This window comes from Micropterus dolomieu, linkage group LG22, assembly GCF_021292245.1.
Source record: "Micropterus dolomieu isolate WLL.071019.BEF.003 ecotype Adirondacks linkage group LG22, ASM2129224v1, whole genome shotgun sequence".
Lineage (NCBI taxonomy): Eukaryota > Metazoa > Chordata > Actinopteri > Centrarchiformes > Centrarchidae > Micropterus > Micropterus dolomieu.
In genome coordinates this window covers 8,634,180-8,653,368 of record NC_060171.1, presented here as the reverse complement: position 1 = coordinate 8,653,368, position 19,189 = coordinate 8,634,180, and the positions used below count along the sequence as shown (strand labels likewise).

The window sequence follows — 19,189 nt, the reverse complement described above, 5'->3', positions numbered from 1 at the left end:
AGTGGAAGGACTGCAGTTTTCTGAAGCCACTCCTCCGTGTTAATCGGTTGAACGAGTCTATGAAATTCTCCAGATCCTCCTCAGACAGTTTTCACACAGCAAAGACACGCTTCAGTTAGATTCTGTACTCCTTCCCTCCGAGGTTAAGTACATCCAATGTGGACATTTATTGCACGAATGATGCAACAAAGCTCTTCAGAAATGCTCTGGTGCCTCCCCCTCCACGGTGGCAAGGTTGCTATACTTTGCTGCCTGAGTGCTGTAATCCAAATCCAACAGAGCCCCAGTGTGCTATAGGGTTTTGGGGTTTTTTTGTCTTCTGTTACTGCTGAGTCTGTACGCATCCAGTGAAGCAGCAGACATCAGCTGCTCAGTAAATGGATGCTCAGCAGAGAGGGGCGTGGAGTTTTATTTGCTGTAAAGCCTCTCCTCTCGCGACTCCTCCCGCTGCTCATGTGGTTCCTGCTGCTGCTGCTGCACCAACCTCTCTACTGCCTCTCTCTCTCTACTGTCTCTCTCTCTCTCTCTCTCTCTCTGTATACAATATGTCCATCTGAGCTCTCTAACAATGACACAGCCTCCCCCATCTTTTGCAACGTTATCACTCCCCCTCTTCATGCTTGTCATCTTTGCTCCACCTCTTCACGTTAACAGCTAGAAATCTTGCTTCCCTCGTTCATATAAACTCTATCACAGCTTTCTTTAGCTGCCTTCATCTGAACTAACTGCCAACAAACCTTTTCCGATACCTGACAGATGCTTTTAAATATTTCTTACTTGTCTCATTATGTTTAAAAAATCTCCCTGTCTTATTCATTTTTAATATTAGGAGGTGCCTTTTTTCCTCTTCTTAGATGACTCAGCTTTCTTGGCAGTGTCGTGATGAGGACAACTCTCTCTCACTCTCGCTCTCTCTCTCTCTCCCACTCATTTCTTTTTGGCTCGAACGAAAATAACTGCCTTCAAGTGCAATTCACATATGCACATCCTGTGATCTCTAACAGCTCAGTAAAGATTTGTTGAAAGTTGCTAAAGACTAATAAGATTTTTAACCTGTGATGTTATAAAGACATACACCCCGGGGCTGCAGCTTTTACAGTGAATTACACTGACAGTGACTATCCTGGCACAGACTGTTTTCTAATGTAATGTTGGATGTAAAACTGATAAAATTTATTTCTGCAATTGTTTAGTAAGTAGTTTTGGTGGTTTAACAAACTGGAGTCTTTGATCTCTTTTTTTTCTAGTCTAAATAATCTCCATCTAATAGCAAAAAACTAAAAACCAGCATAGTCATTATTTAAAACATCCTAAGAAGATCCAATTCTGTAAATCTCTTATCATTCTGACTACAGAAGACTAAAGCTGCCAACTATTATCTAAAAGCATTATTAAGATTTTCTCCTCCACTTCTCTTCAAAACTTTTATGTCTGCTTTTGGGTGCAGTGCGGCAGTCTCATATTCTCTAAATGAAGGAGTCTTACTGTGACAGTATCTCAAAAAGAATATATGAAAGCTTTCATAAATTAATAAATAATACTCTGTATGTAATGCAAGTCCTGAAGCTGGATAATTCATCATCATCCGCTACTGGGACCATGTTCAAAATAAGACTTTTAGCTTTATTGTGTTGTCTTTGATGGGTTTTTTTAAAATACTGATGCATGTGTTTTTTGGGTGGAAAAACACTTATTTGCTTTCATGCCAAGAGCTATATGAGAAGACTGTTACCACTTTCATGTCTGTATGCTAAGTGAAAGGCTACATCCTTCAGCTTAGCATAAAAACTAGCCTGGCTCTAAAGGAAATAAAATCTACCTACCAACAGCTGTTCACTCTTTAATACGTTTTATCTCGTTTGTTTAATCCGTACATAAGCTTAAGTGTAAAATCGACAAATTGTGGTTTTACAAGGGGTTACGTGCTGAACTTCTTCTAGGCCGGGTGCAATGACTTGTCTCCACTTGGTGCCTGGCAACCTGACAGTGTGAAACAAAAGTTTGACATTTTGGTAAATACAATTCTTTTAGCTTGTCCTGAGTTAGATGAGAAGATCAACACCATTTTAATATCTGTACAGTAAGGCTACAGCCAATATCTTGTTAGCTTAGCATTAAGACCAGAAATGGGGGGAAGCATCTAGCCTGGCTCTGTTGTTTGTCATGTTTTACACTTTGGCTTTAGTAAGAATTAAACAAACAATATTAAATGTGTTAATTAATGAGCTTTAAGATGGTGGGCCTGTTTTATAACCTTTGGACAGATCAGGCTAGCTAATTTGGGCTTAGTTAAATACCATCTAACTTAAGAAGGTGCAAATGTCAATTTCAAAATGTTGAACTATTCCTTTAAGAAAGGGTAATTTTTCACTTTTTGAGGAGTAAAGATACTCCAAAAATACATAGATGTTCTTGGCATGGTAAATTATGTATCTGACAGAAATTTTTTCATTTTCACCAGCTTTAAAAAAAACAGATCCCACAGCCAAAAAGGCCAACCATCACGTGTAAAATACAAAAGGATTGTTACGTGAACAGACAACAAACAGCCTGTAATCTCCAAGAAATAACTGCTGACATCGATCAACAACCTTATTAAACTTAATAGTAACAGTAGTAATTTCACGCTGAATGGCAGTAAATACCTTTTACAAGAGAGGAACACGTGTTTATTGCTCAGAGTAATAACACAGAGAGATTGGTTTGACTTGGTCTGAGGACTGAAGCAACATTTCACATCTGCCGTGTTTCCAAGGAGACAAAAATGAAGGTCGAGTCAGCGGTTTCACTGTCATGTTGACAAACTGGTTAATCTGCCTTCACTGAGCAGACACAGACTTCTGCAAACAGAGATCTACATAACAACGCCCAGCCTGCACTTGAATTAATTAATGAAGGCAGAACTTTACCAAAAGTAGTTCCAAGCTAAATGACTAACGTTTAGCGAACAGCCTTCAGTGGCATCTTTTAAATCACTTCTCAAAACTTATCTTTAAAAAAAAAAAAAGTTTATCTAGTGATCTATTAATTAATTATACTATTATAGCACACATTTTTATTTCTAACATGTCTAATCTGTTTTATTATTAATGTTATTGTTTTTATTTTATGTTTTCATTGGGTATTTTTATTCTATGTTTATCTCTGTATTATTTTAATTATTTCCACATCCACAAATGACATCTACCATCCATAAACAACGAGCTCCCTCTGCTGGTAAATTATGGTGAAGCAGCAGTATTTATTAGTGAAGCTTGTTCAAGTGATGCTGGCACATTTACTCTTCTGTTTCAGTGAGGCAACACTGGGGCAATAAACAGTGCCCTTACACATGTTTCCAAACTGAGATACATGCACAATTAAACAGGTGAGATGACCGCAGGCAAAAATACACAAACCTCTAAAAGGACAAAAGTTTGTTTCAAGTTCCCAGAAACTAAAGTTTCCAAATCATATATCCACAACTTAATAAATAAATATGGTATAGTAATATAATAACAAAATAAGCCTCTACTCACACAAAACCATTACCAAAATGGAAAAAAAGTTTATGCAGCGAACACTTTTAAAGACTTTATCTAGAAGAATCCATGGATATTATTGTAATATCAAAGTGATAAATGTCAAGAACAGATTATCTCTCTCTATTTTCAAATGAAGCTGAGATACACTGTATGTCCAACAGAGGGTGACACATCTAAAGACATGCAGAATAACTCACAGTACATGGGCACTGATGAGTCATATGAATGCAGTTAGCAGTGTTAGTCAGCATAGCTATCCAACAGAAACATTTAACAACAATGGTTGATAACCAGCGAGAGTACAAGAAGCAAGAATTAAACTGCAAATCCTGACTGCTGCTTTCACTTATTTTGCTTGATTACACCTCTTCTCAGGACTGTGTATGTTCACATTACATTTTTGTCCTACAAATAGTTTCCCATTCACTTTTATTGAAGCCTGTACAATGGACAAATTCAAGCATTCCCTTATTCAGCACTTCCGGACTCGGGGGACAGCGTTCCTCTTTGATTAACTTTGACTGAGCAGATGTGCAAAGCTGACAAATAGAAACACTGATGCAGTGTGTTTGGAAACTGTACCGTTGTTCTCACACGCTGTTTATTGTTTGTAATCACTCAATATCAATATGTATTTATTACTCACATCAGGAACATGACATGACATGACATCCTTTTTTTACTCCAACCAGGGGTGCACATAGAAACCCAAAGAAATCATGCAAGGAGAGAAGAAACAAGGAAATGTGTCTTTAGAGAAATAAGACATCCTTTCCTCTGAAGCATCACATTAAGTGCCAACCATTTCTGATGATGAGCTGATCACAGCTGGATCAGGTGTCAGTTGGCTCACAGCTGAAGAGGCGTCACAGTTAAGCTGATGATACACACAGCAACTTTTAGAGCAATCGTGCAGGGCAACGTTGCCGTCAATGGTAATGAGTAAAGATTACTATCGTAATCCCCTTCCCTCACCACTCCACCCGCCCCGTACCGCCGCTATCTGCTCAAAACAAAGTCGGACTTGCCACTAGCAAGATTGCCCAGCAACATTGCTCAAAAAGTTGCCCCGTGTATCATCCGCTTTAAAACTGCAGAGCAGCATGTTTTCTCTCTGCTTGCACAAGTCGTGACAAGAACAAATCAAAACACAAAAAGAGTCCAGTGTACCAAATAATTTTTTCAGAGGGCCTTTTCAGGTAAGACATGTTGACATGTTACAGAAGAAAAAGCATAATAATAGTGAACAAGTGTGCAAAAGCTGCTACAGTAAAGGTCCAACTTGGAGTTGGTGGCCAGTTAACCCTCAGCCCAATTAGTCTCTCAGATGTTATCCTTAATGACATCGTATGGCAATAAAAAGAACCAATATACATTTTTTATTCATTTAGCTGACTCTTTTATCCAAAGCGACTTACAATTGCTAATTATGTCAGAGGTTGCACGCCTCTGGAGCAACTAGGGGTTAAGTGTCTTGCTCAGGGACACATTTGTGTTTCACAGTGGATTGGAACCCGGGTCTCTCACACCAAAGGCAGGCGTCTTATCCACTGCTCCATAACCAAAAATCAACTGTATTTGCAGTAAGACTGATTTATCCTTTATTTTTTCAAAGATGCTACCCACACTTTACAACGTCAGCAAAACCAAGGAGCAGATTGTTGATATTTGGAATAAGGTTTTAGGTTGATAGTTTTAGGTTCTGGGAATCACAGAGAACCTATTATGGCCATCTCACATCTTCACGCTGGGAAAGAAAACTCTACCTGAAGTACAATGTGTTTTATAGGCTTTTCTTTATCAGAAAGTTGCTGTATTAATATAGAGTCCCTACAGTCCCGGCACTGTCATTTGGTCAGACTGAGAACAATCATCCTGTGCAAAAATGTTCCTGGGATAACAAATTGTTCCCGTGCAGGATGCCTGACTGACAAGTTGTCCTCCAAAATGAGAAATTTGTCGATGCATGTTGCAGTTAGGAGGATAGTAGAACTAGAACGATAAATTGGCCTGGTCAGTATAACAACCAATATCGGCAGATATATCATATCGGTATATATGTCAGCCAATAAGTAATAAGAAATTTCAGTATAGAAATTCCAAACTAGGCTTGAGATAATTTCCATTACATAGTTCCAGTTAACACGGAAAAGTAAATTTTTCAACCATAAAATAAAATGTGATCTGTGATCATTTTTGATTTTGTTCAAACCTTGTGTATATGCTATTTGGGACCAGAAATAAGTTCTGTATAAATATTGTGAATGTTGTCACTTTCGCCCCTAAAACGTCTTAGGCAGGAAGCCACTTTTAGGGTTCAATATCTTCAGACACAACTCCCAGAGCCATGGGAAATTGGTGGTTTTGGGGACCCACTCAGTCCTGTAAAGCAGTGGTTCTCAAAGTGGGGTTCGGAGACCCCCTGGGGTCCTTGAGGAGGTTCAAGGGGCTCCCCAGCAAAAAGTGGATTAGTTTATTTTCACTATTATTCCATCCATTAGTAACACAATGACAGAATGTATGACAATATCGGTCACAGATTTCATATACTTTCAGTAATTAAACATCTGTTTTCATACTTTAGGGGTGGTGATGGTGCAGTGGATAAGACGCATGCCTTTGGTGTAAGAGACCCAGGTTCAACTCCCCACTGTGACACATCCATCAATGTTTCCCTGAGCAAGACACTTAACCTCTCCAGAGGCATTCGACCTCTGACATACTGTATATAGCAATTATAAGGAAGTATTTAAATGTAAATACTTCCAGCTAAAAATACAGTATTTTGACCAAGTATGACAGGCCAAGGTTACTATTTGTTGCCTTTGTAAGATGCCACAATGGTGATGTGGTCTAGTTCTTAGGACCATGAAAATGTGTGTGTGATAAGAAGTCTGTATGTGGCAACTTTGGGTGTAAAATAATTCTTTCCATGTCTTGATGTTTAAATTGAACAAGATATGGAGCTTATTTTGCCCAATCGACTAACATTTTGAGTGCAGGTCTTGTAACAGAGTAGTTATACAGTGTGGTATTAGTACCCTAACTCAAAGTAAAGGATCTGAATATTTCCTACACCGCTGTGTATCTGACATGCTGAGCCGCTGCCGCTCTGCGCGCTGTCCAGCAGGGGTGGTGCTGAAAAGCCGGAGCTGAGGCCTGGCATCCCCCCCCCCCCCAGACAGGCCTCTCACACCTCACCTCACAAACATTTAAATGCTCGCTGCCAATATAAAAACCTCACTGCTTTTAACACAGACCAGTGAGTGCACATATAAAACAGGTTAACGCCGGCACTGGTCCGCCATCTAAGCGACCAAATCACGGTGAGAGATTCACGACCAGAAAAACAAACCAGACACCGCTTTCAATCACGGACAAATATAGCAAATAAAGTTAAGTCTGGGTTTATTTTATGTTGCATTCTGTCCACAGATATTAAAAAGCACTTCCTATGCATCTTTAGAGACAGGAAACCACATCCACACCGCACCTCCCCCGCCATTAGCTTCCCGGGTATACCTCACACAATATGCCAAATAACAACGGCGTCAAGCGGCACCGAGGCAGGTGGCTCCCTACCTTTTGTAGTCGGAGGAGAAAATCCCTCCGCTCGCCGGGTCGTGACCATACTCAGGCTCCCCGACACTCGACGAGCCCCCCTTCTCATCGTTGAAAGCAGAGCTGGCGGACATAGCCGTGGCTTTCTGTTTTTTCTCCCCCTAACAGAGCAGTGATGGAGATTTAGTGCAGAGGGCAGCAGGATATACGGCTCTTAAAGGCGCACAGACACGCGGCCGCTATCTCTGGGATGCTCGGTGCGGAGGGGGGATGATACGGTGAAAGAGGAGGGATGACGCTCTGGTCACGTGATTTTTATATATATTGTAGTCCGGAAGTATTTGACACAGGTTCCCTCAAGATTTCCTCTATTACCGTTTTTTTATGCACAGACAGTGGGTGGAAAGTCACTAAGTATAGGCTACGTTTGCATTAAGTAGCCTACTGTGTAATACAGTTTTGAGGTAGGCCTAAGTCTACTTGCATTTTCCTTGAGTAGCCTAATTCTGTTTTTCAGTGGTGGAAGAAATATTCAGATATTTTACTTCAGTATATTAGCAATAATACAGTTAAAAAAACAACAACTCTGTTACAAGTAAAAGTTCTGCATTTAAAATCTTAAGTTTAAGTACAAAAGTAGGGGAAAGCTGTGACGACTGAAACACTTTTCAAAACTTTTAAAAGATAATGTTATACACAAATATTTTTTGTTATGATCAACAGCTCACATGTGTTCTAGCCTATAAATACCAGGTGCTATTTTGTACAAATGTGTAACGACTTCAGTGTAATTTTACTTAGAACAGAAGTTGCGTATTGTTTCCTCATTAGTGGGTCGAAAGAAACCGGTTTTTCAAACAAACTGTCAGCTTGAGTGAATTTACTTTCCCTGATTGATAACAGATTCTTCAGTATAACTATGCAGAAGTGTTACTTGTCCACCCAGTTTATCGTAGTTCTGGTTAAATATTGTGTACTCTTTGTGCTTATACTATTTGGCATATCAGAATTGTATGGGCTCAGAGAAAATTGCAGTGTTACTTTTGCCCCACGTTAGTAGTGGCTTATCAATATATACTTAAAGTGCCAAAAGTAAAAAGTACTCATTATGCAGAATGGTCATGTTGGATTATAATTAGTGATACAGCATTGTGTACATCATCTTAATGTTGCAGCTGGTAAAGGTGAAATTTTAATTTATCCTATATACTGCTGGGTAGCTTTGCCTATAATGATATCTCATAATATGTTAGTAAATTTTATATTTTGTATCAATAATCTAATTCTGCAACACAAAAAGTAACTAAAGCAATTTTGAGGTAGGCCTGTATCTTACTCTATTTCTGTTTTCCAGGGGTAAAAGATGTATTGTGATCTGCTTGGTTCACACTGCTGTAGATTTGCTGTCTGACTCCAGGCCTGCAGAACTAATTGGCCGGTTAATCAGCAACTTGGGACACACATTTGGCCGGTCTGTCCGATGTATATAAGCCGGAGCAGCAGTCGGTCTTTGGGCTGATATCCTCATCTCACATTTTGGCATTGTTGTGCTTTGTTTCCTTTTTAAAGCACAAGATCCATGCAGCACATTTTCACTCATTTACTCCCCCTCACTACTGATTTTACAGATACCTCCCATCCATGGCTTTGGTTTGGTTTTGCTTATTTTGTTGCAAATAAATTACTGTATTATTTAGTTTGTCTCCCGTTTTTGTTGCAATCCAAGAGTCGGGCTGTGACAATATTCATTTAGTTTACTTAAGTAAAAGCAGCAATACAGTGTAATCGAGTGTAATACAATGTAAAATAGTCTGTTATCAGTAACAGTATTGCATTATTTAAAGTACCAAAAGTAAAAAGTACGTATTATGCAGAACGCCCCATTTCAGAATTATATATATTGCTGGATATTACTGGATTATTATATATATTACTGGATTATAACTAGTGATCAAAATGGAAATGGAAATAATCAAGTAAAGTACAAATACCTCTAAATGGTCTGTATTATAGTTGGTCAGTAGCAGTGAGTGATTACAGTTATTATGATTTCTTTAGTTTTATAAGTAGGAATTTATGTGAATGGTATCTGAAACACGTGCAGCAGTAGTTGTTGCAGTTTTAGGTATAAGGTATAACTAGAAGCAATAGTAGTAGAAGTAATAGTAGTACTAAACTGTAGTAGTCCAAAATAAAAGCTGAAGCATCTCACTCATTTACTGCCACCTAGTGGAGAAATAAGCATTTTGCAACAATCTTCTGTCAACTTTATCCATAACCATTCAGACCCTCCTTCCTTCATTCACTCAGACATGCAGGCATTTTCATCATAATAATGGTATATTTTAACTTTTTTTTTTCTGCCCAGGTCACATATATTTAGGTTGTTATTAAAAACTGCTGTACTGTTTTAACAGACCTGTGCTACATGAGGCCAAAGTCTGTTTCAGATTTGTGGAAACTTTGCTATGTAAATTGTAAACTGAAAAACCACCTGTATGAAGCCAACTTCAACCTCCGAGATGTCTCCTAGAGGAGTCCAAACTGACACAGGGGCGCGAGGGTCGTCACGTTGCCATGGCATGCTGAAGCGAAGTTAGCTTGGGGCAGGTTCTCCGCTGTTTAACGCAGAAAACGAAATATACTCAGTTAGCTAAGTTAGTTATTAAAAGAAACAGAAGCTTTTTTTCATAGTAGGGAAGACGCACAGAACACGAAAACGTATATCCTGTGGGAAAAAATGAAGAAAACTAGCGTGGTGCTCGATTCGGAAGTTCATAAGTTAGTTTCACAACAAGTGGTTCTAACGTTAACTCATGAGAAACACATAAGCTAGTTAGCTTACCTAAACTAGTAGCTGTGCTAGCCTAACTGTTATGTTAATGTGTTATTTTGCTTTCTCCTAGATTTTCCCGAGCAATGACTCATTCGACAATTCATCAAGTCAGTCAAAGACACATGCTGAGCTGCACAGGTTCACAAACCAAAATAAGTTCCATCTTGGTCGGTGGCAGCAACATCAAACTGACTGACAGGAGCGACAAGCAAGCTCACCGAAGAGCAGTTCGGGTAACTTATCTGTTAAGTTTAAATAGTATTCTCAAAGTTTTTATTTCCTGTCACAATAGTAATATTTACGGAGCCCCTTAAAAGCCTGAAAGGTGATTTTTTTTCTTTTCTTGTGCCCACAAGGAGGGCTCAAAATTAACACCAGGCAAATACTGGTAAATTATGCAAATTGATGGTAGCTACTTCACTCACCAGCCAAAAACAATGGTAGCCTAATCTACTGAGTAGCTGGTACAGTTTGAACATTCGTTAGCCATTTGGCTGGTGGGCAGAAAAGTTAATTTTGCAACATGTGCACAAGATGATTAACCTGTTTGCACAAGATAATAATTAGTGGTGGTCCCCTCTTTTTGTTTTAAGTTTTTGTAATTATATTTAACAGAGACATCCTTGACCTTTAATCCTTCAGCAGCTAAGTTAACTACATGATGCCTTAGCCTTAAATAAAGTCAACAAATAAGTAAAAATACAAATAACAACAATAGTAAAACTATGATCCGGGTAAACAATAAATAAAAGGAAAATAACTAAAAGTCACAATAGTTTGTAATACAGTGATTTAGCCTATGTTTGTTTTTTTGCTTTTGTTAGTCTCAATCTATGCATGAGTTGAATTCTATCAAAAATACATATATATGTGACATTTACTTGCTAAGAGTAACAACAAAACACACAAAGTTCATGTTATATTTAGATTTAGTTATAATGTCAGAATTCCCAGTTTTATTGAAAATATGTTGCTGTGTATTTGTCCAAAACGTACTTGATGAGGGACAATCGTAAAGTAAATGCTTAACTGATTCTGGCTGTGGTTCCTGTCTTTGCAGGTGTTGGACAATGATGGCAATAACGTCACTCCTCTGTCCCTGTATCACACAGAGCCAGGAGACAAGCAGCCCAAACCAGACACACTCTTTGTGGATGAATTGATTTCCAGCTCAGGACCAGACCACTCAAAATCCACTTCAAGTTTTAATGTACCCTTTTCCAGGTACCAGGTGGTAACTTTCATATAAAACTGTCTGATTTGAAGATCAAACAGCAGGCATGGATCTAATTTGAAAAAGAATTTGTGGAGGGCGTGCAACCCATTTGTAGTGGCACAACTTGAATTCAGGAAAAATTGAGTAAAGCAACATTTTACTTGCCACCAGCTCTGTTAAGTATGACCAATCCAGTACTCAGTAGTCTCGTGTACAAATTTATTGATAAAGGTGATAGTGATGATGGTGGGGGGAAAATAATTTCACCACTAAAGATTGATGATTTATACTTGTATGAATATACATATACATATATTTATGAATATGTATGTATATATATATATATATATATATGTGTGTGTGTGTTTTGCATATGTTTTGCAGATGTTCTTTTAATGAATATGATAACTGTGTGTTACAGCCATAGACTGTATATAAAAAGGTTACAGCTCAATAATGACATTGTTTTGCAGTTCATTTATGGGTAGCAGCCGACCATCCAGCCTGTCTAAAGCTTCACTGACTTATAAGACTGAGGACAGTGTTCCTATCCTGGGCGTACCAATTAATTCTCCAGCTCCATATGGTTACTATTCTTTTTTATATATATTATCATTATGTTGATTATTATCACTGTTCCTCCAGGTGATAATCATATCGTGCATTGTTTAAAACGAGTCTTTAATATGTATAGTAATAATTTATTGAAAATACAGTGTTACATTGTTATATGCAATAAAATATTGCCATATGCAGCAGAATACACTTTTATTACTATTATAATGAAATTACAGCAGCAGATATTCTTTTTTTAACTTTATACATGTATATTCAGTCTTTATAATTATTTTTTGTCTTTTGTTCCCTGCCAGAGGTGCAGAGGAAACGAGACAATGTGAAACAACATGTGACAGACGAGATGTTGGGTGAGGATGTGGACATCTTTCTTTCTGAGACAGATACCATTTCACTGCTGGACATACCCAGCACCTTTGTGTCAGAGGATGCTGATGATGCAGAAGCTATTAAGTGAGTAAAGTCATCTATTTGTTTTTTCCTAAAGTATTAGACAAGATCTGATTTATAGGAAGTGGTATTATGTCTTTGACCGACTGTCACACACTGTACAGTACGTTTGAAGGTGCACGCTAGTTTATGTTCTGTGCAAACATGCTAGCCAGTGACATGTGGTACTCTTCTTCAGTTGCGACACGCTGTTGACATTTTCACCCTGTTCTTACAGAGAGAGAAACATTCACTATGCTGAGCTTTGCAAGAACAAAATGGGCAACGATAAGTATGTGGTTCGATCAATGCAGACATTCAGTGGAGCACCTAAAAACAAACACGTCCAGAGTGACACGATTGTCATGGTGGATGAAGGTTAGGCTTAATTATACTCTGTTTTTGGTTATGTTTATTTCTTAAGTAGTAGTAGACATGCCCAAATTCATCAATAGGAATTGTTAGTGGTGGTTTTAGTTCACTCAAACCTTAAGCTTATACCATATTTCAAATGTTTTGTCTGACAATGAAACCCCATCAATAATTAAACACAGGTAAACTTGGCAGTAAGTCACCGGTCTGAATCATATCCAAATTTAAGTCTATAAGTTCAGGTCTGTTTTAGTAAAAGAAGAAACATCTCAAAATTGAACTGATAATCAATTGTTATGAATTCATTTGATGTAGTTGGGTATCTAGATAGAAGCAGTGCTTTAGTGCAGGTCAGGTTAGTGTTCAGTTTTTCAAAAGTGGACAGTTATTTGAAACCTTCTCATGTCCACAGGCACGAGTGCTACTAGCTGGGACATCTATGACTCTTTCTGTAACAGAAATAAGACGCCTGAAAGTGAGAAGGCTGACTATGGAGAGAGGACTGTGAACACCAGTGAAACTCAGGAGAAGAGAAGGGAGATGAACGGCAGCAGCAGCACAGGTAATAGCACCTGGGAGAACAGTTACTTAATGTTCAGTCCTTATTTAACAAACGTCTGTTCTCAAGACATTTAGTATTCAATCCCACACATATTAACAGATTTAATATTATTTTGCTGTTTTAACAGGCATCTTATCTTTTCGCATTCTTCATTTCCTCAGGCAGCACCATTAGCTCACCGTTAGAAATGGAAATGTGTGGGAGCAGTTTAAAAGCTGAGCCTGACCCACAACTGATCATGTCGTCAGAGTCATTCCAACATAGCTTATTAGTAATGGAGAGGAGCATCGTGGCACACATCTTTCAACCCAAGCTGGCCGCGTATAGACTGCTGCCCATAGAAGGTAAACTCAAGTTATCACTACTTCCTCACTTTGTTGCACCACCCTGTGGAACTTTTAGCCTTTCTGCATCTGCAGCAAACATTTTGGTCAGTTATAAAATATAACTGTATTTGAATACTGCATTCTGCTTACTACATACATAATGTTGATTGTGTAAGACCCTGACAGCACGATGAAGACTCGGACTGAGGGACAGAGTGGGGAGAGTGAGGAGAGCTCTTTATCTCCAACTCTGGAGCATCTCTGGGCATTCAGTTGTGAGCTCACCAGAAGACGCAACATTACCAGCATGGCCTGGAATAAGGAGAACTTGGTAACACAGGCCAAACACCAAAACACCCAAACCGTCTGCTATTTTCTAAAAGCAGAACAAATTCTGCACACCAGCATTTTTTTGTTCAGTGTTGAAGCTGCCTGAACTGCTTCCACTCTTCAAGAGTGAAATCATGTTAATATATCTGCAGATTGCACTTTACCATACTTAAACAACTGTGCCTAGACTGTGTGAAGCATTTAATGGTAAGATTAAAAGCAAATGAATGATTAACAAAATAGCTAAATAACAGGAGTTGCCCTTTGTACCACTTAGAATTAAAATGGGCAAAATTTTCTTTTTTATGGTTCTATGATTACTACTCTTTGTTTAAAAAGTTGAATGAATGCTCCATGTACAGGTCTGATGTGCTCTGTACCCTCTGTAAGGATCTCCTGGCAGTGGGCTATGGTAACTTTGACTCCAGCAACCAGAAACCTGGTTTGATCTGCTGCTGGTCCCTCAAAAACCCTACGGTATTTATATACATTTTTTAATAAATTTTTACCCTTTCCTTTCAGCCATCATCTTCCAGTGGTAATAGGAAATACCTGAAATGTTTTTGTCGTGTGTTTAAATAAATGTTTAATTCATGGGGTGGCTGTGGCTCAGGAGGTAGAGCATCTGGTTCACTAATCGCAAGGTTGGCAGGTGGCTCATCCTGTCCACATGTCATGTGAAATCGTTAAGTGCTATAATGTAGTCAATTTATCAGTTAAGTTCTTTTGGGAGCAACAGTGATTCTCAATGTGTCCCCCTGAGCAGAAGCCGGAGCGTGTCTACCACTGTCATAGCTGTGTGACAGCCCTGGATTTCTCAGCCAGCAACCCCGGCCAGCTGGCTGTGGGAATGTATGATGGCACAATAGCTATCTACAATGTCCAGAGTCAAAGCAACAAGGCATGTATTGCAAACAGCAGGTGAGGACTACGCGCGCGTGTGTGTAGACAGTTAACATGGAAATAAACTCCGACATCACACGTTGAAGAAAGAAAAAGAAATTACTAGACCAAACCCCTTTTCTGTTTCTTAATATTTTTGTTTTGTAGTTCGTGTCCCAAAAAGCATGTGCATCCAGTGTGGCAGGTGAACTGGATTTCACAAGAGATGAGATTATCAGAGGATGACAGGGCAGAAGCTCTCGTCTCTGTGTCAGCAGATGGCAGGATTACCAAGTGGCTCCTCTGCAGCAATGGTCTTGACTGCATAGGTAGTGTAGTCTGCAACAGGTTATGCTTTTAACAGAGTAATTACAGTTTAACACATATGATGATAAAATTCAATCCAATTAACCAATAATAGTAATTAAAGTTTAACCACAAGTGTTTGATGAATATCTGTTAATTATAAGTCTTAAGCATTACAAACAATATTATACTGAACACTAACTTCATTAAATAAAATTGAAATTTTAACCATTAACACCATAATAGTGTAAATAAAACACACAACACAAACCACATTGTCACGTCTAATACTAAGTAGACACCTTTATACAGTAACTAAGCACACAGCGCCATTAAACATCATCAACTGTACACCGCTTTAATTAAACAATTTATCATTAGCATTTCTACTTCGTGCAAATCAATACTGAAATCAAATAAATACTCTTAAACAAGGGAAATCACACACCAATAGTGTCTTTGAGGACTCCAGCGCACTGATGCACACACCCTCGGCAGTTTAGTTTACTTTTTTCCCCCTCATTTGTTTGCCGGCTTTAAACTAATTCACCTTAAGTTGGCGTCTTTTTCAACCTGGATGCAACGGAGGCAATTCCATGAACTTTCACCTCACATAAACTCCTCAGCTTCAGACTGCCCTCTTGGGTGACCTTTCATAAATAACGCTATTGGTATTGACATTTGTCTTAACAATTTATAGTCCCAATACCATTTAGAATATTGTTTTAATAATTTAGTAGCAAAGCAAGCTCAGATGAGCTTTGAGTTTACAACACAGGAAAACAACAAACTCAATTATATCACTAGACCTGACTTTATAGCATAACCTGTCTAATGAATTTAAAAAATATATGTTGATTTATTATTTTTTACAAACTTTACTGTCTTGTAACAGTTAAAATACAGAAGATTTGCTGTTAATCATTATGTGAATCATTTAGAGGTTAAACCTGTATAGCATTGCTCTAACACAATAATCATAAAAGCTTTATGTTTTCTAAAAATGTGTGTCCTTAGACCTGATGAAGCTAAAGAATCAAAATAGTAAGAAGAATGCTGCTAGAATCAAGAAAAAGACAGACAGTGTTCTGCCAGCAATGACTCCCAGTGTCTGTGTTGACTTCCATCCAACAGTGAGTTGGTCACAGAAATATTAGACTAGTCTTCAGGATAAAAAGCGTATATATCTATGGAAAAAAATGTTTCACCTTTGTGTGAAGTTGTTATTTCATCCTGGCAGTCTGTATTGATAAGGACAATTTAAATATTTGCCAGGTTGTGTGTTTCTCTCTCTGTGTATCTCTTCCAAATATATCGCATATTTCTCCTGTTTTTGCTCTTGTCCTGCAGGACTCCAGTATCTATCTTGCTGGCACATGGGAGGGCCCCATACACAAGTGCTCCTTCTCCAACAGTGAGCATTTTCTGGACACTTACCAAAAACACTTTGTAAGTCCTTCTGGTTAAAACCTTTGATTCAGTGATATTTGAAATGTGAAAATGCACACATAGTAAATGACAGAATATTCCAATACCTCGCTATGATAAAAGTAGTATTAAACATTGTGTGTATAACACATGAGACTACCCTCTTAACAAGGGCATTCACATTCTGAGCACTGAATAACATGTTATAATAACACAATACCTTGTGTTGACTAGTGATGCAGCTATCCGTTACTACAATTTGATTTGTTACTGTAAATGAAAACATTTTTAAAATATAGATCTTGCTCTCTCTTAGTGCCCTGTGAACCACGTCGAATGGTCTCCATTTTGTTCTGATGTGTTCCTGAGCTGCTCCTCTGACTGGACCATCCAGCTGTGGAAGCAGGACCGCTTTACACCTGTGCTGAGCTTCACATCCACCCAGAGGATTGTGTACACCGCTAGGTGGTCCCCAAACTGGTCCACAATATTTGCAGCCATTAATGGACGACAGGTGGACATCTGGGACCTGAATTCAAACATGTGAGTCAGACTGACAGAGAACCTGTATGTCTCCAGCTCTGTCTCGTTTACCTTCATTCAATGTTTTTATCTGATTTGAAAAATGAGCCAGAAATAATCTATTGTTCAATAAATACAAACCTGTCCTTTTAGCCTGAACCCAACCATCATGCACCATGCTGCACCCGGTGTGAAGGTGACATCCCTGCTGTTTGCAAGAGGGACAGACTGTGTCTTGGTAGGGGACAGTAATGGACAAGTGACTGTCTACCAGCTGAAGAACCTCAGTGTGGGAGAAGGCAAGCAGGTAAAACTGAAGTGGCCTATGTGATATTCTACATGAAACCTATTGCAAACACTTAAAAACACATAAGCACATGCATATTGATTTACTTCATTTGTTTTAATTATTATTCCTCATTGGTTTTTTTTATATTGATGAAGTTTGCTGAGTATACATCTCTTTTACAGGGAAGCAGTAGTAGCAGTAGGGAAGTAGATACAGGCAGAATATTAGACAATTATTGAGAATGGTCTTGATGTTACAGAGAGTAGTAGTGATTTTGTGAAAGCAGTCTTCATAGATCAGCTCCGTTACAGGGTTTGAGAAGCATCAGCCAGTCATTGGAACAAAGATCCAGAGAAGCTAAGATGAGATTCAAGAATTTTAGAAAAATGTATGCGTGAGAAGAGTACAAGAAAACAAGCCAGTGTAGGGTAAAACATTCAGTACACTGTGCCCAGGGCAAACTGTCTTTTTCTTTCTTTCAGGTGGACAGTTTGGAAGACATCATTAACTCTGCAGTCTCCAGGTAGCTGTAGACTTGAACTTTCTGCAATGTAAAAGTTTAAATTCATTGGCCATTTAAAAAAAAAGATCTGACAGCATACTTGTAATACTACCAAGGTGGGCTTTTTGTTGGAGAACCACTTTAGGTTTGAGTTATTGTGGTTAATTCTCTTAAGTTCATTATTGCCATCTATTGGAAACTTTGGACATTGAAGTAAAGTCTAGAAAATTATCTAGAAAGGTATGAATTAAATATTTCATTCAATGTTTCATACAGTGTAGTCCATGTCTTTATTAACAAAACAACAGAACAGATAGAAACAGATGAACAAAGACAAGGGATAAAAAAAAAAGAATTACAATAAAAGCTGGTGGAAAATAACTACAAAACCAAGGATACGACAGTCACAACGTGAATTTTACTGTACTTCAACAGGTGTAGAAAGATCTAGATTCTCCTCAAATTTCATTTCAAATTAAATCATAAGGAATTGAATTAATATGTACAGTTATGTCCTTGAGGGACACAGACGATTAATATATGTGGACAGTCTTCAAATGCATTGTGGGATTCAAAAGGTACATTCAGATCAACAGCCAATATATTTTTTGTCTTCTTTGTCTTCAGATCTTAAGACTTGATGACAAATTGGGATGACAAAATAGTGTACTTTATTTTCAAGTAGGTAGTAGTAGGGAGTACTACTGACAGTTCACATTTATGAATGTTTAAACAACAGAGATTTAAACTGAGCACTGTTTTCATGCTCATGATCAGTGAGAGTTGTGTGCGTCAAATACTTTACTTTTGTGTTTGAAGCCACTGCCAGAATGGTTGGACTGTTTTCTAAAATCTCCAATATCTGTGATTTTTTTATTCAGTTTTATCATAATCAATCACATTTTCAAACATTATCTAAACATGTTTTAATCAGTTCAACGAAGACCTTAATAAAGATTCATATTATTAAATCATTTTTAACACACAGGTCTTATCTGAAAGCAGAGTTTAAGCTTTAACAATGGAAAAACCCAAGAGTATGTACATAAACATGTAATGAAATATGATCAAGCAGAAATATGTTAGAACAAATTGGGATACTAGAATTTAATTAGATTTTAACACACAAGAAACAACACAAGCTTAAACATATTTAAGTGATTATCTGAATAAATCCATATTAAACATTGATTTTATGCCACATACAGTTAAGGAATCATTTTTCTATTATGTATTATATTGTAGGTATTTTGTTGGTGTGTATGAGGAGTTGTACATGTGGATAGACTACTGAATGTTTGCAGCAGTGAAATCACAGTTGAACTGTGTGCAGAATTCAAGAATGCGTCAACTAACACAGTTATTCTGGATGACAGTGCTTTCTTTCATTGAGATACTGGCTCGGACAAATTGCATCACGCTCCCCAGACCAGCTGGTATGTCTATAAATGACAAACTCCTGTGTGTGAAGTTGAAGACTTGCCTTCAGATTCCACTGAAAAGAGTTTCAGATGATGAATTCTAATGA

The 19,189-nt window shown here is 38.1% G+C and overlaps 2 protein-coding genes across 5 annotated transcripts in view; one reads left to right on the top strand and one right to left on the bottom strand.

The window, feature by feature from the left end:
• Positions 1-10,081, bottom strand: part of LOC123961654 (AP-3 complex subunit beta-2) — a 51,842-nt gene extending 41,761 nt beyond the window's left edge. For 2 of the 4 annotated variants that reach the window (XM_046037189.1, XM_046037190.1), the window contains exon 1: positions 7,107-7,347. In XM_046037189.1, coding sequence (XP_045893145.1) covers positions 7,107-7,219 — 113 coding nt within the window. In that variant the 5' untranslated portion in view covers positions 7,220-7,347. Of the gene's footprint in view, positions 1-7,106; positions 7,348-9,579; positions 9,720-9,930 lie in introns of those variants that run through there. The other 2 variants (XM_046037191.1, XM_046037192.1) reach the window with 2 other exon arrangements.
• Positions 9,648-17,930, top strand: LOC123961655 (dynein axonemal intermediate chain 4-like). The gene is made up of 17 exons (XM_046037193.1): positions 9,648-9,866; positions 9,992-10,154; positions 10,982-11,145; positions 11,611-11,723; positions 12,010-12,166; positions 12,381-12,520; positions 12,927-13,076; positions 13,238-13,420; positions 13,579-13,733; positions 14,123-14,209; positions 14,499-14,653; positions 14,783-14,943; positions 15,938-16,053; positions 16,271-16,369; positions 16,665-16,891; positions 17,024-17,177; positions 17,642-17,930. The coding sequence occupies exons 1-17, from the start codon at positions 9,826-9,828 to the stop codon at positions 17,684-17,686; spliced, it is 2,310 nt and encodes a 769-aa protein (XP_045893149.1). The 5' UTR covers positions 9,648-9,825; the 3' UTR covers positions 17,687-17,930.
• Positions 17,931-19,189: the final 1,259 nt, after the last annotated feature.

What these genes read in the sequence shown, in the direction of transcription:
- LOC123961655 (XM_046037193.1), top strand. Translation starts at nt 9,826, where the DNA reads ATGAAGAAAACTAGCGTGGTGCTCGATTCGGAAGTTCATAA. An exon ending in CTCGATTCGGAAGTTCATAA is followed by an intron (nt 9,867 to 9,991) that starts GTTAGTTTCACA and finishes GCTTTCTCCTAG; the next exon opens with ATTTTCCCGAGCAATGACTC. An exon ending in GATTGTCATGGTGGATGAAG is followed by an intron (nt 12,521 to 12,926) that starts GTTAGGCTTAAT and finishes TCATGTCCACAG; the next exon opens with GCACGAGTGCTACTAGCTGG.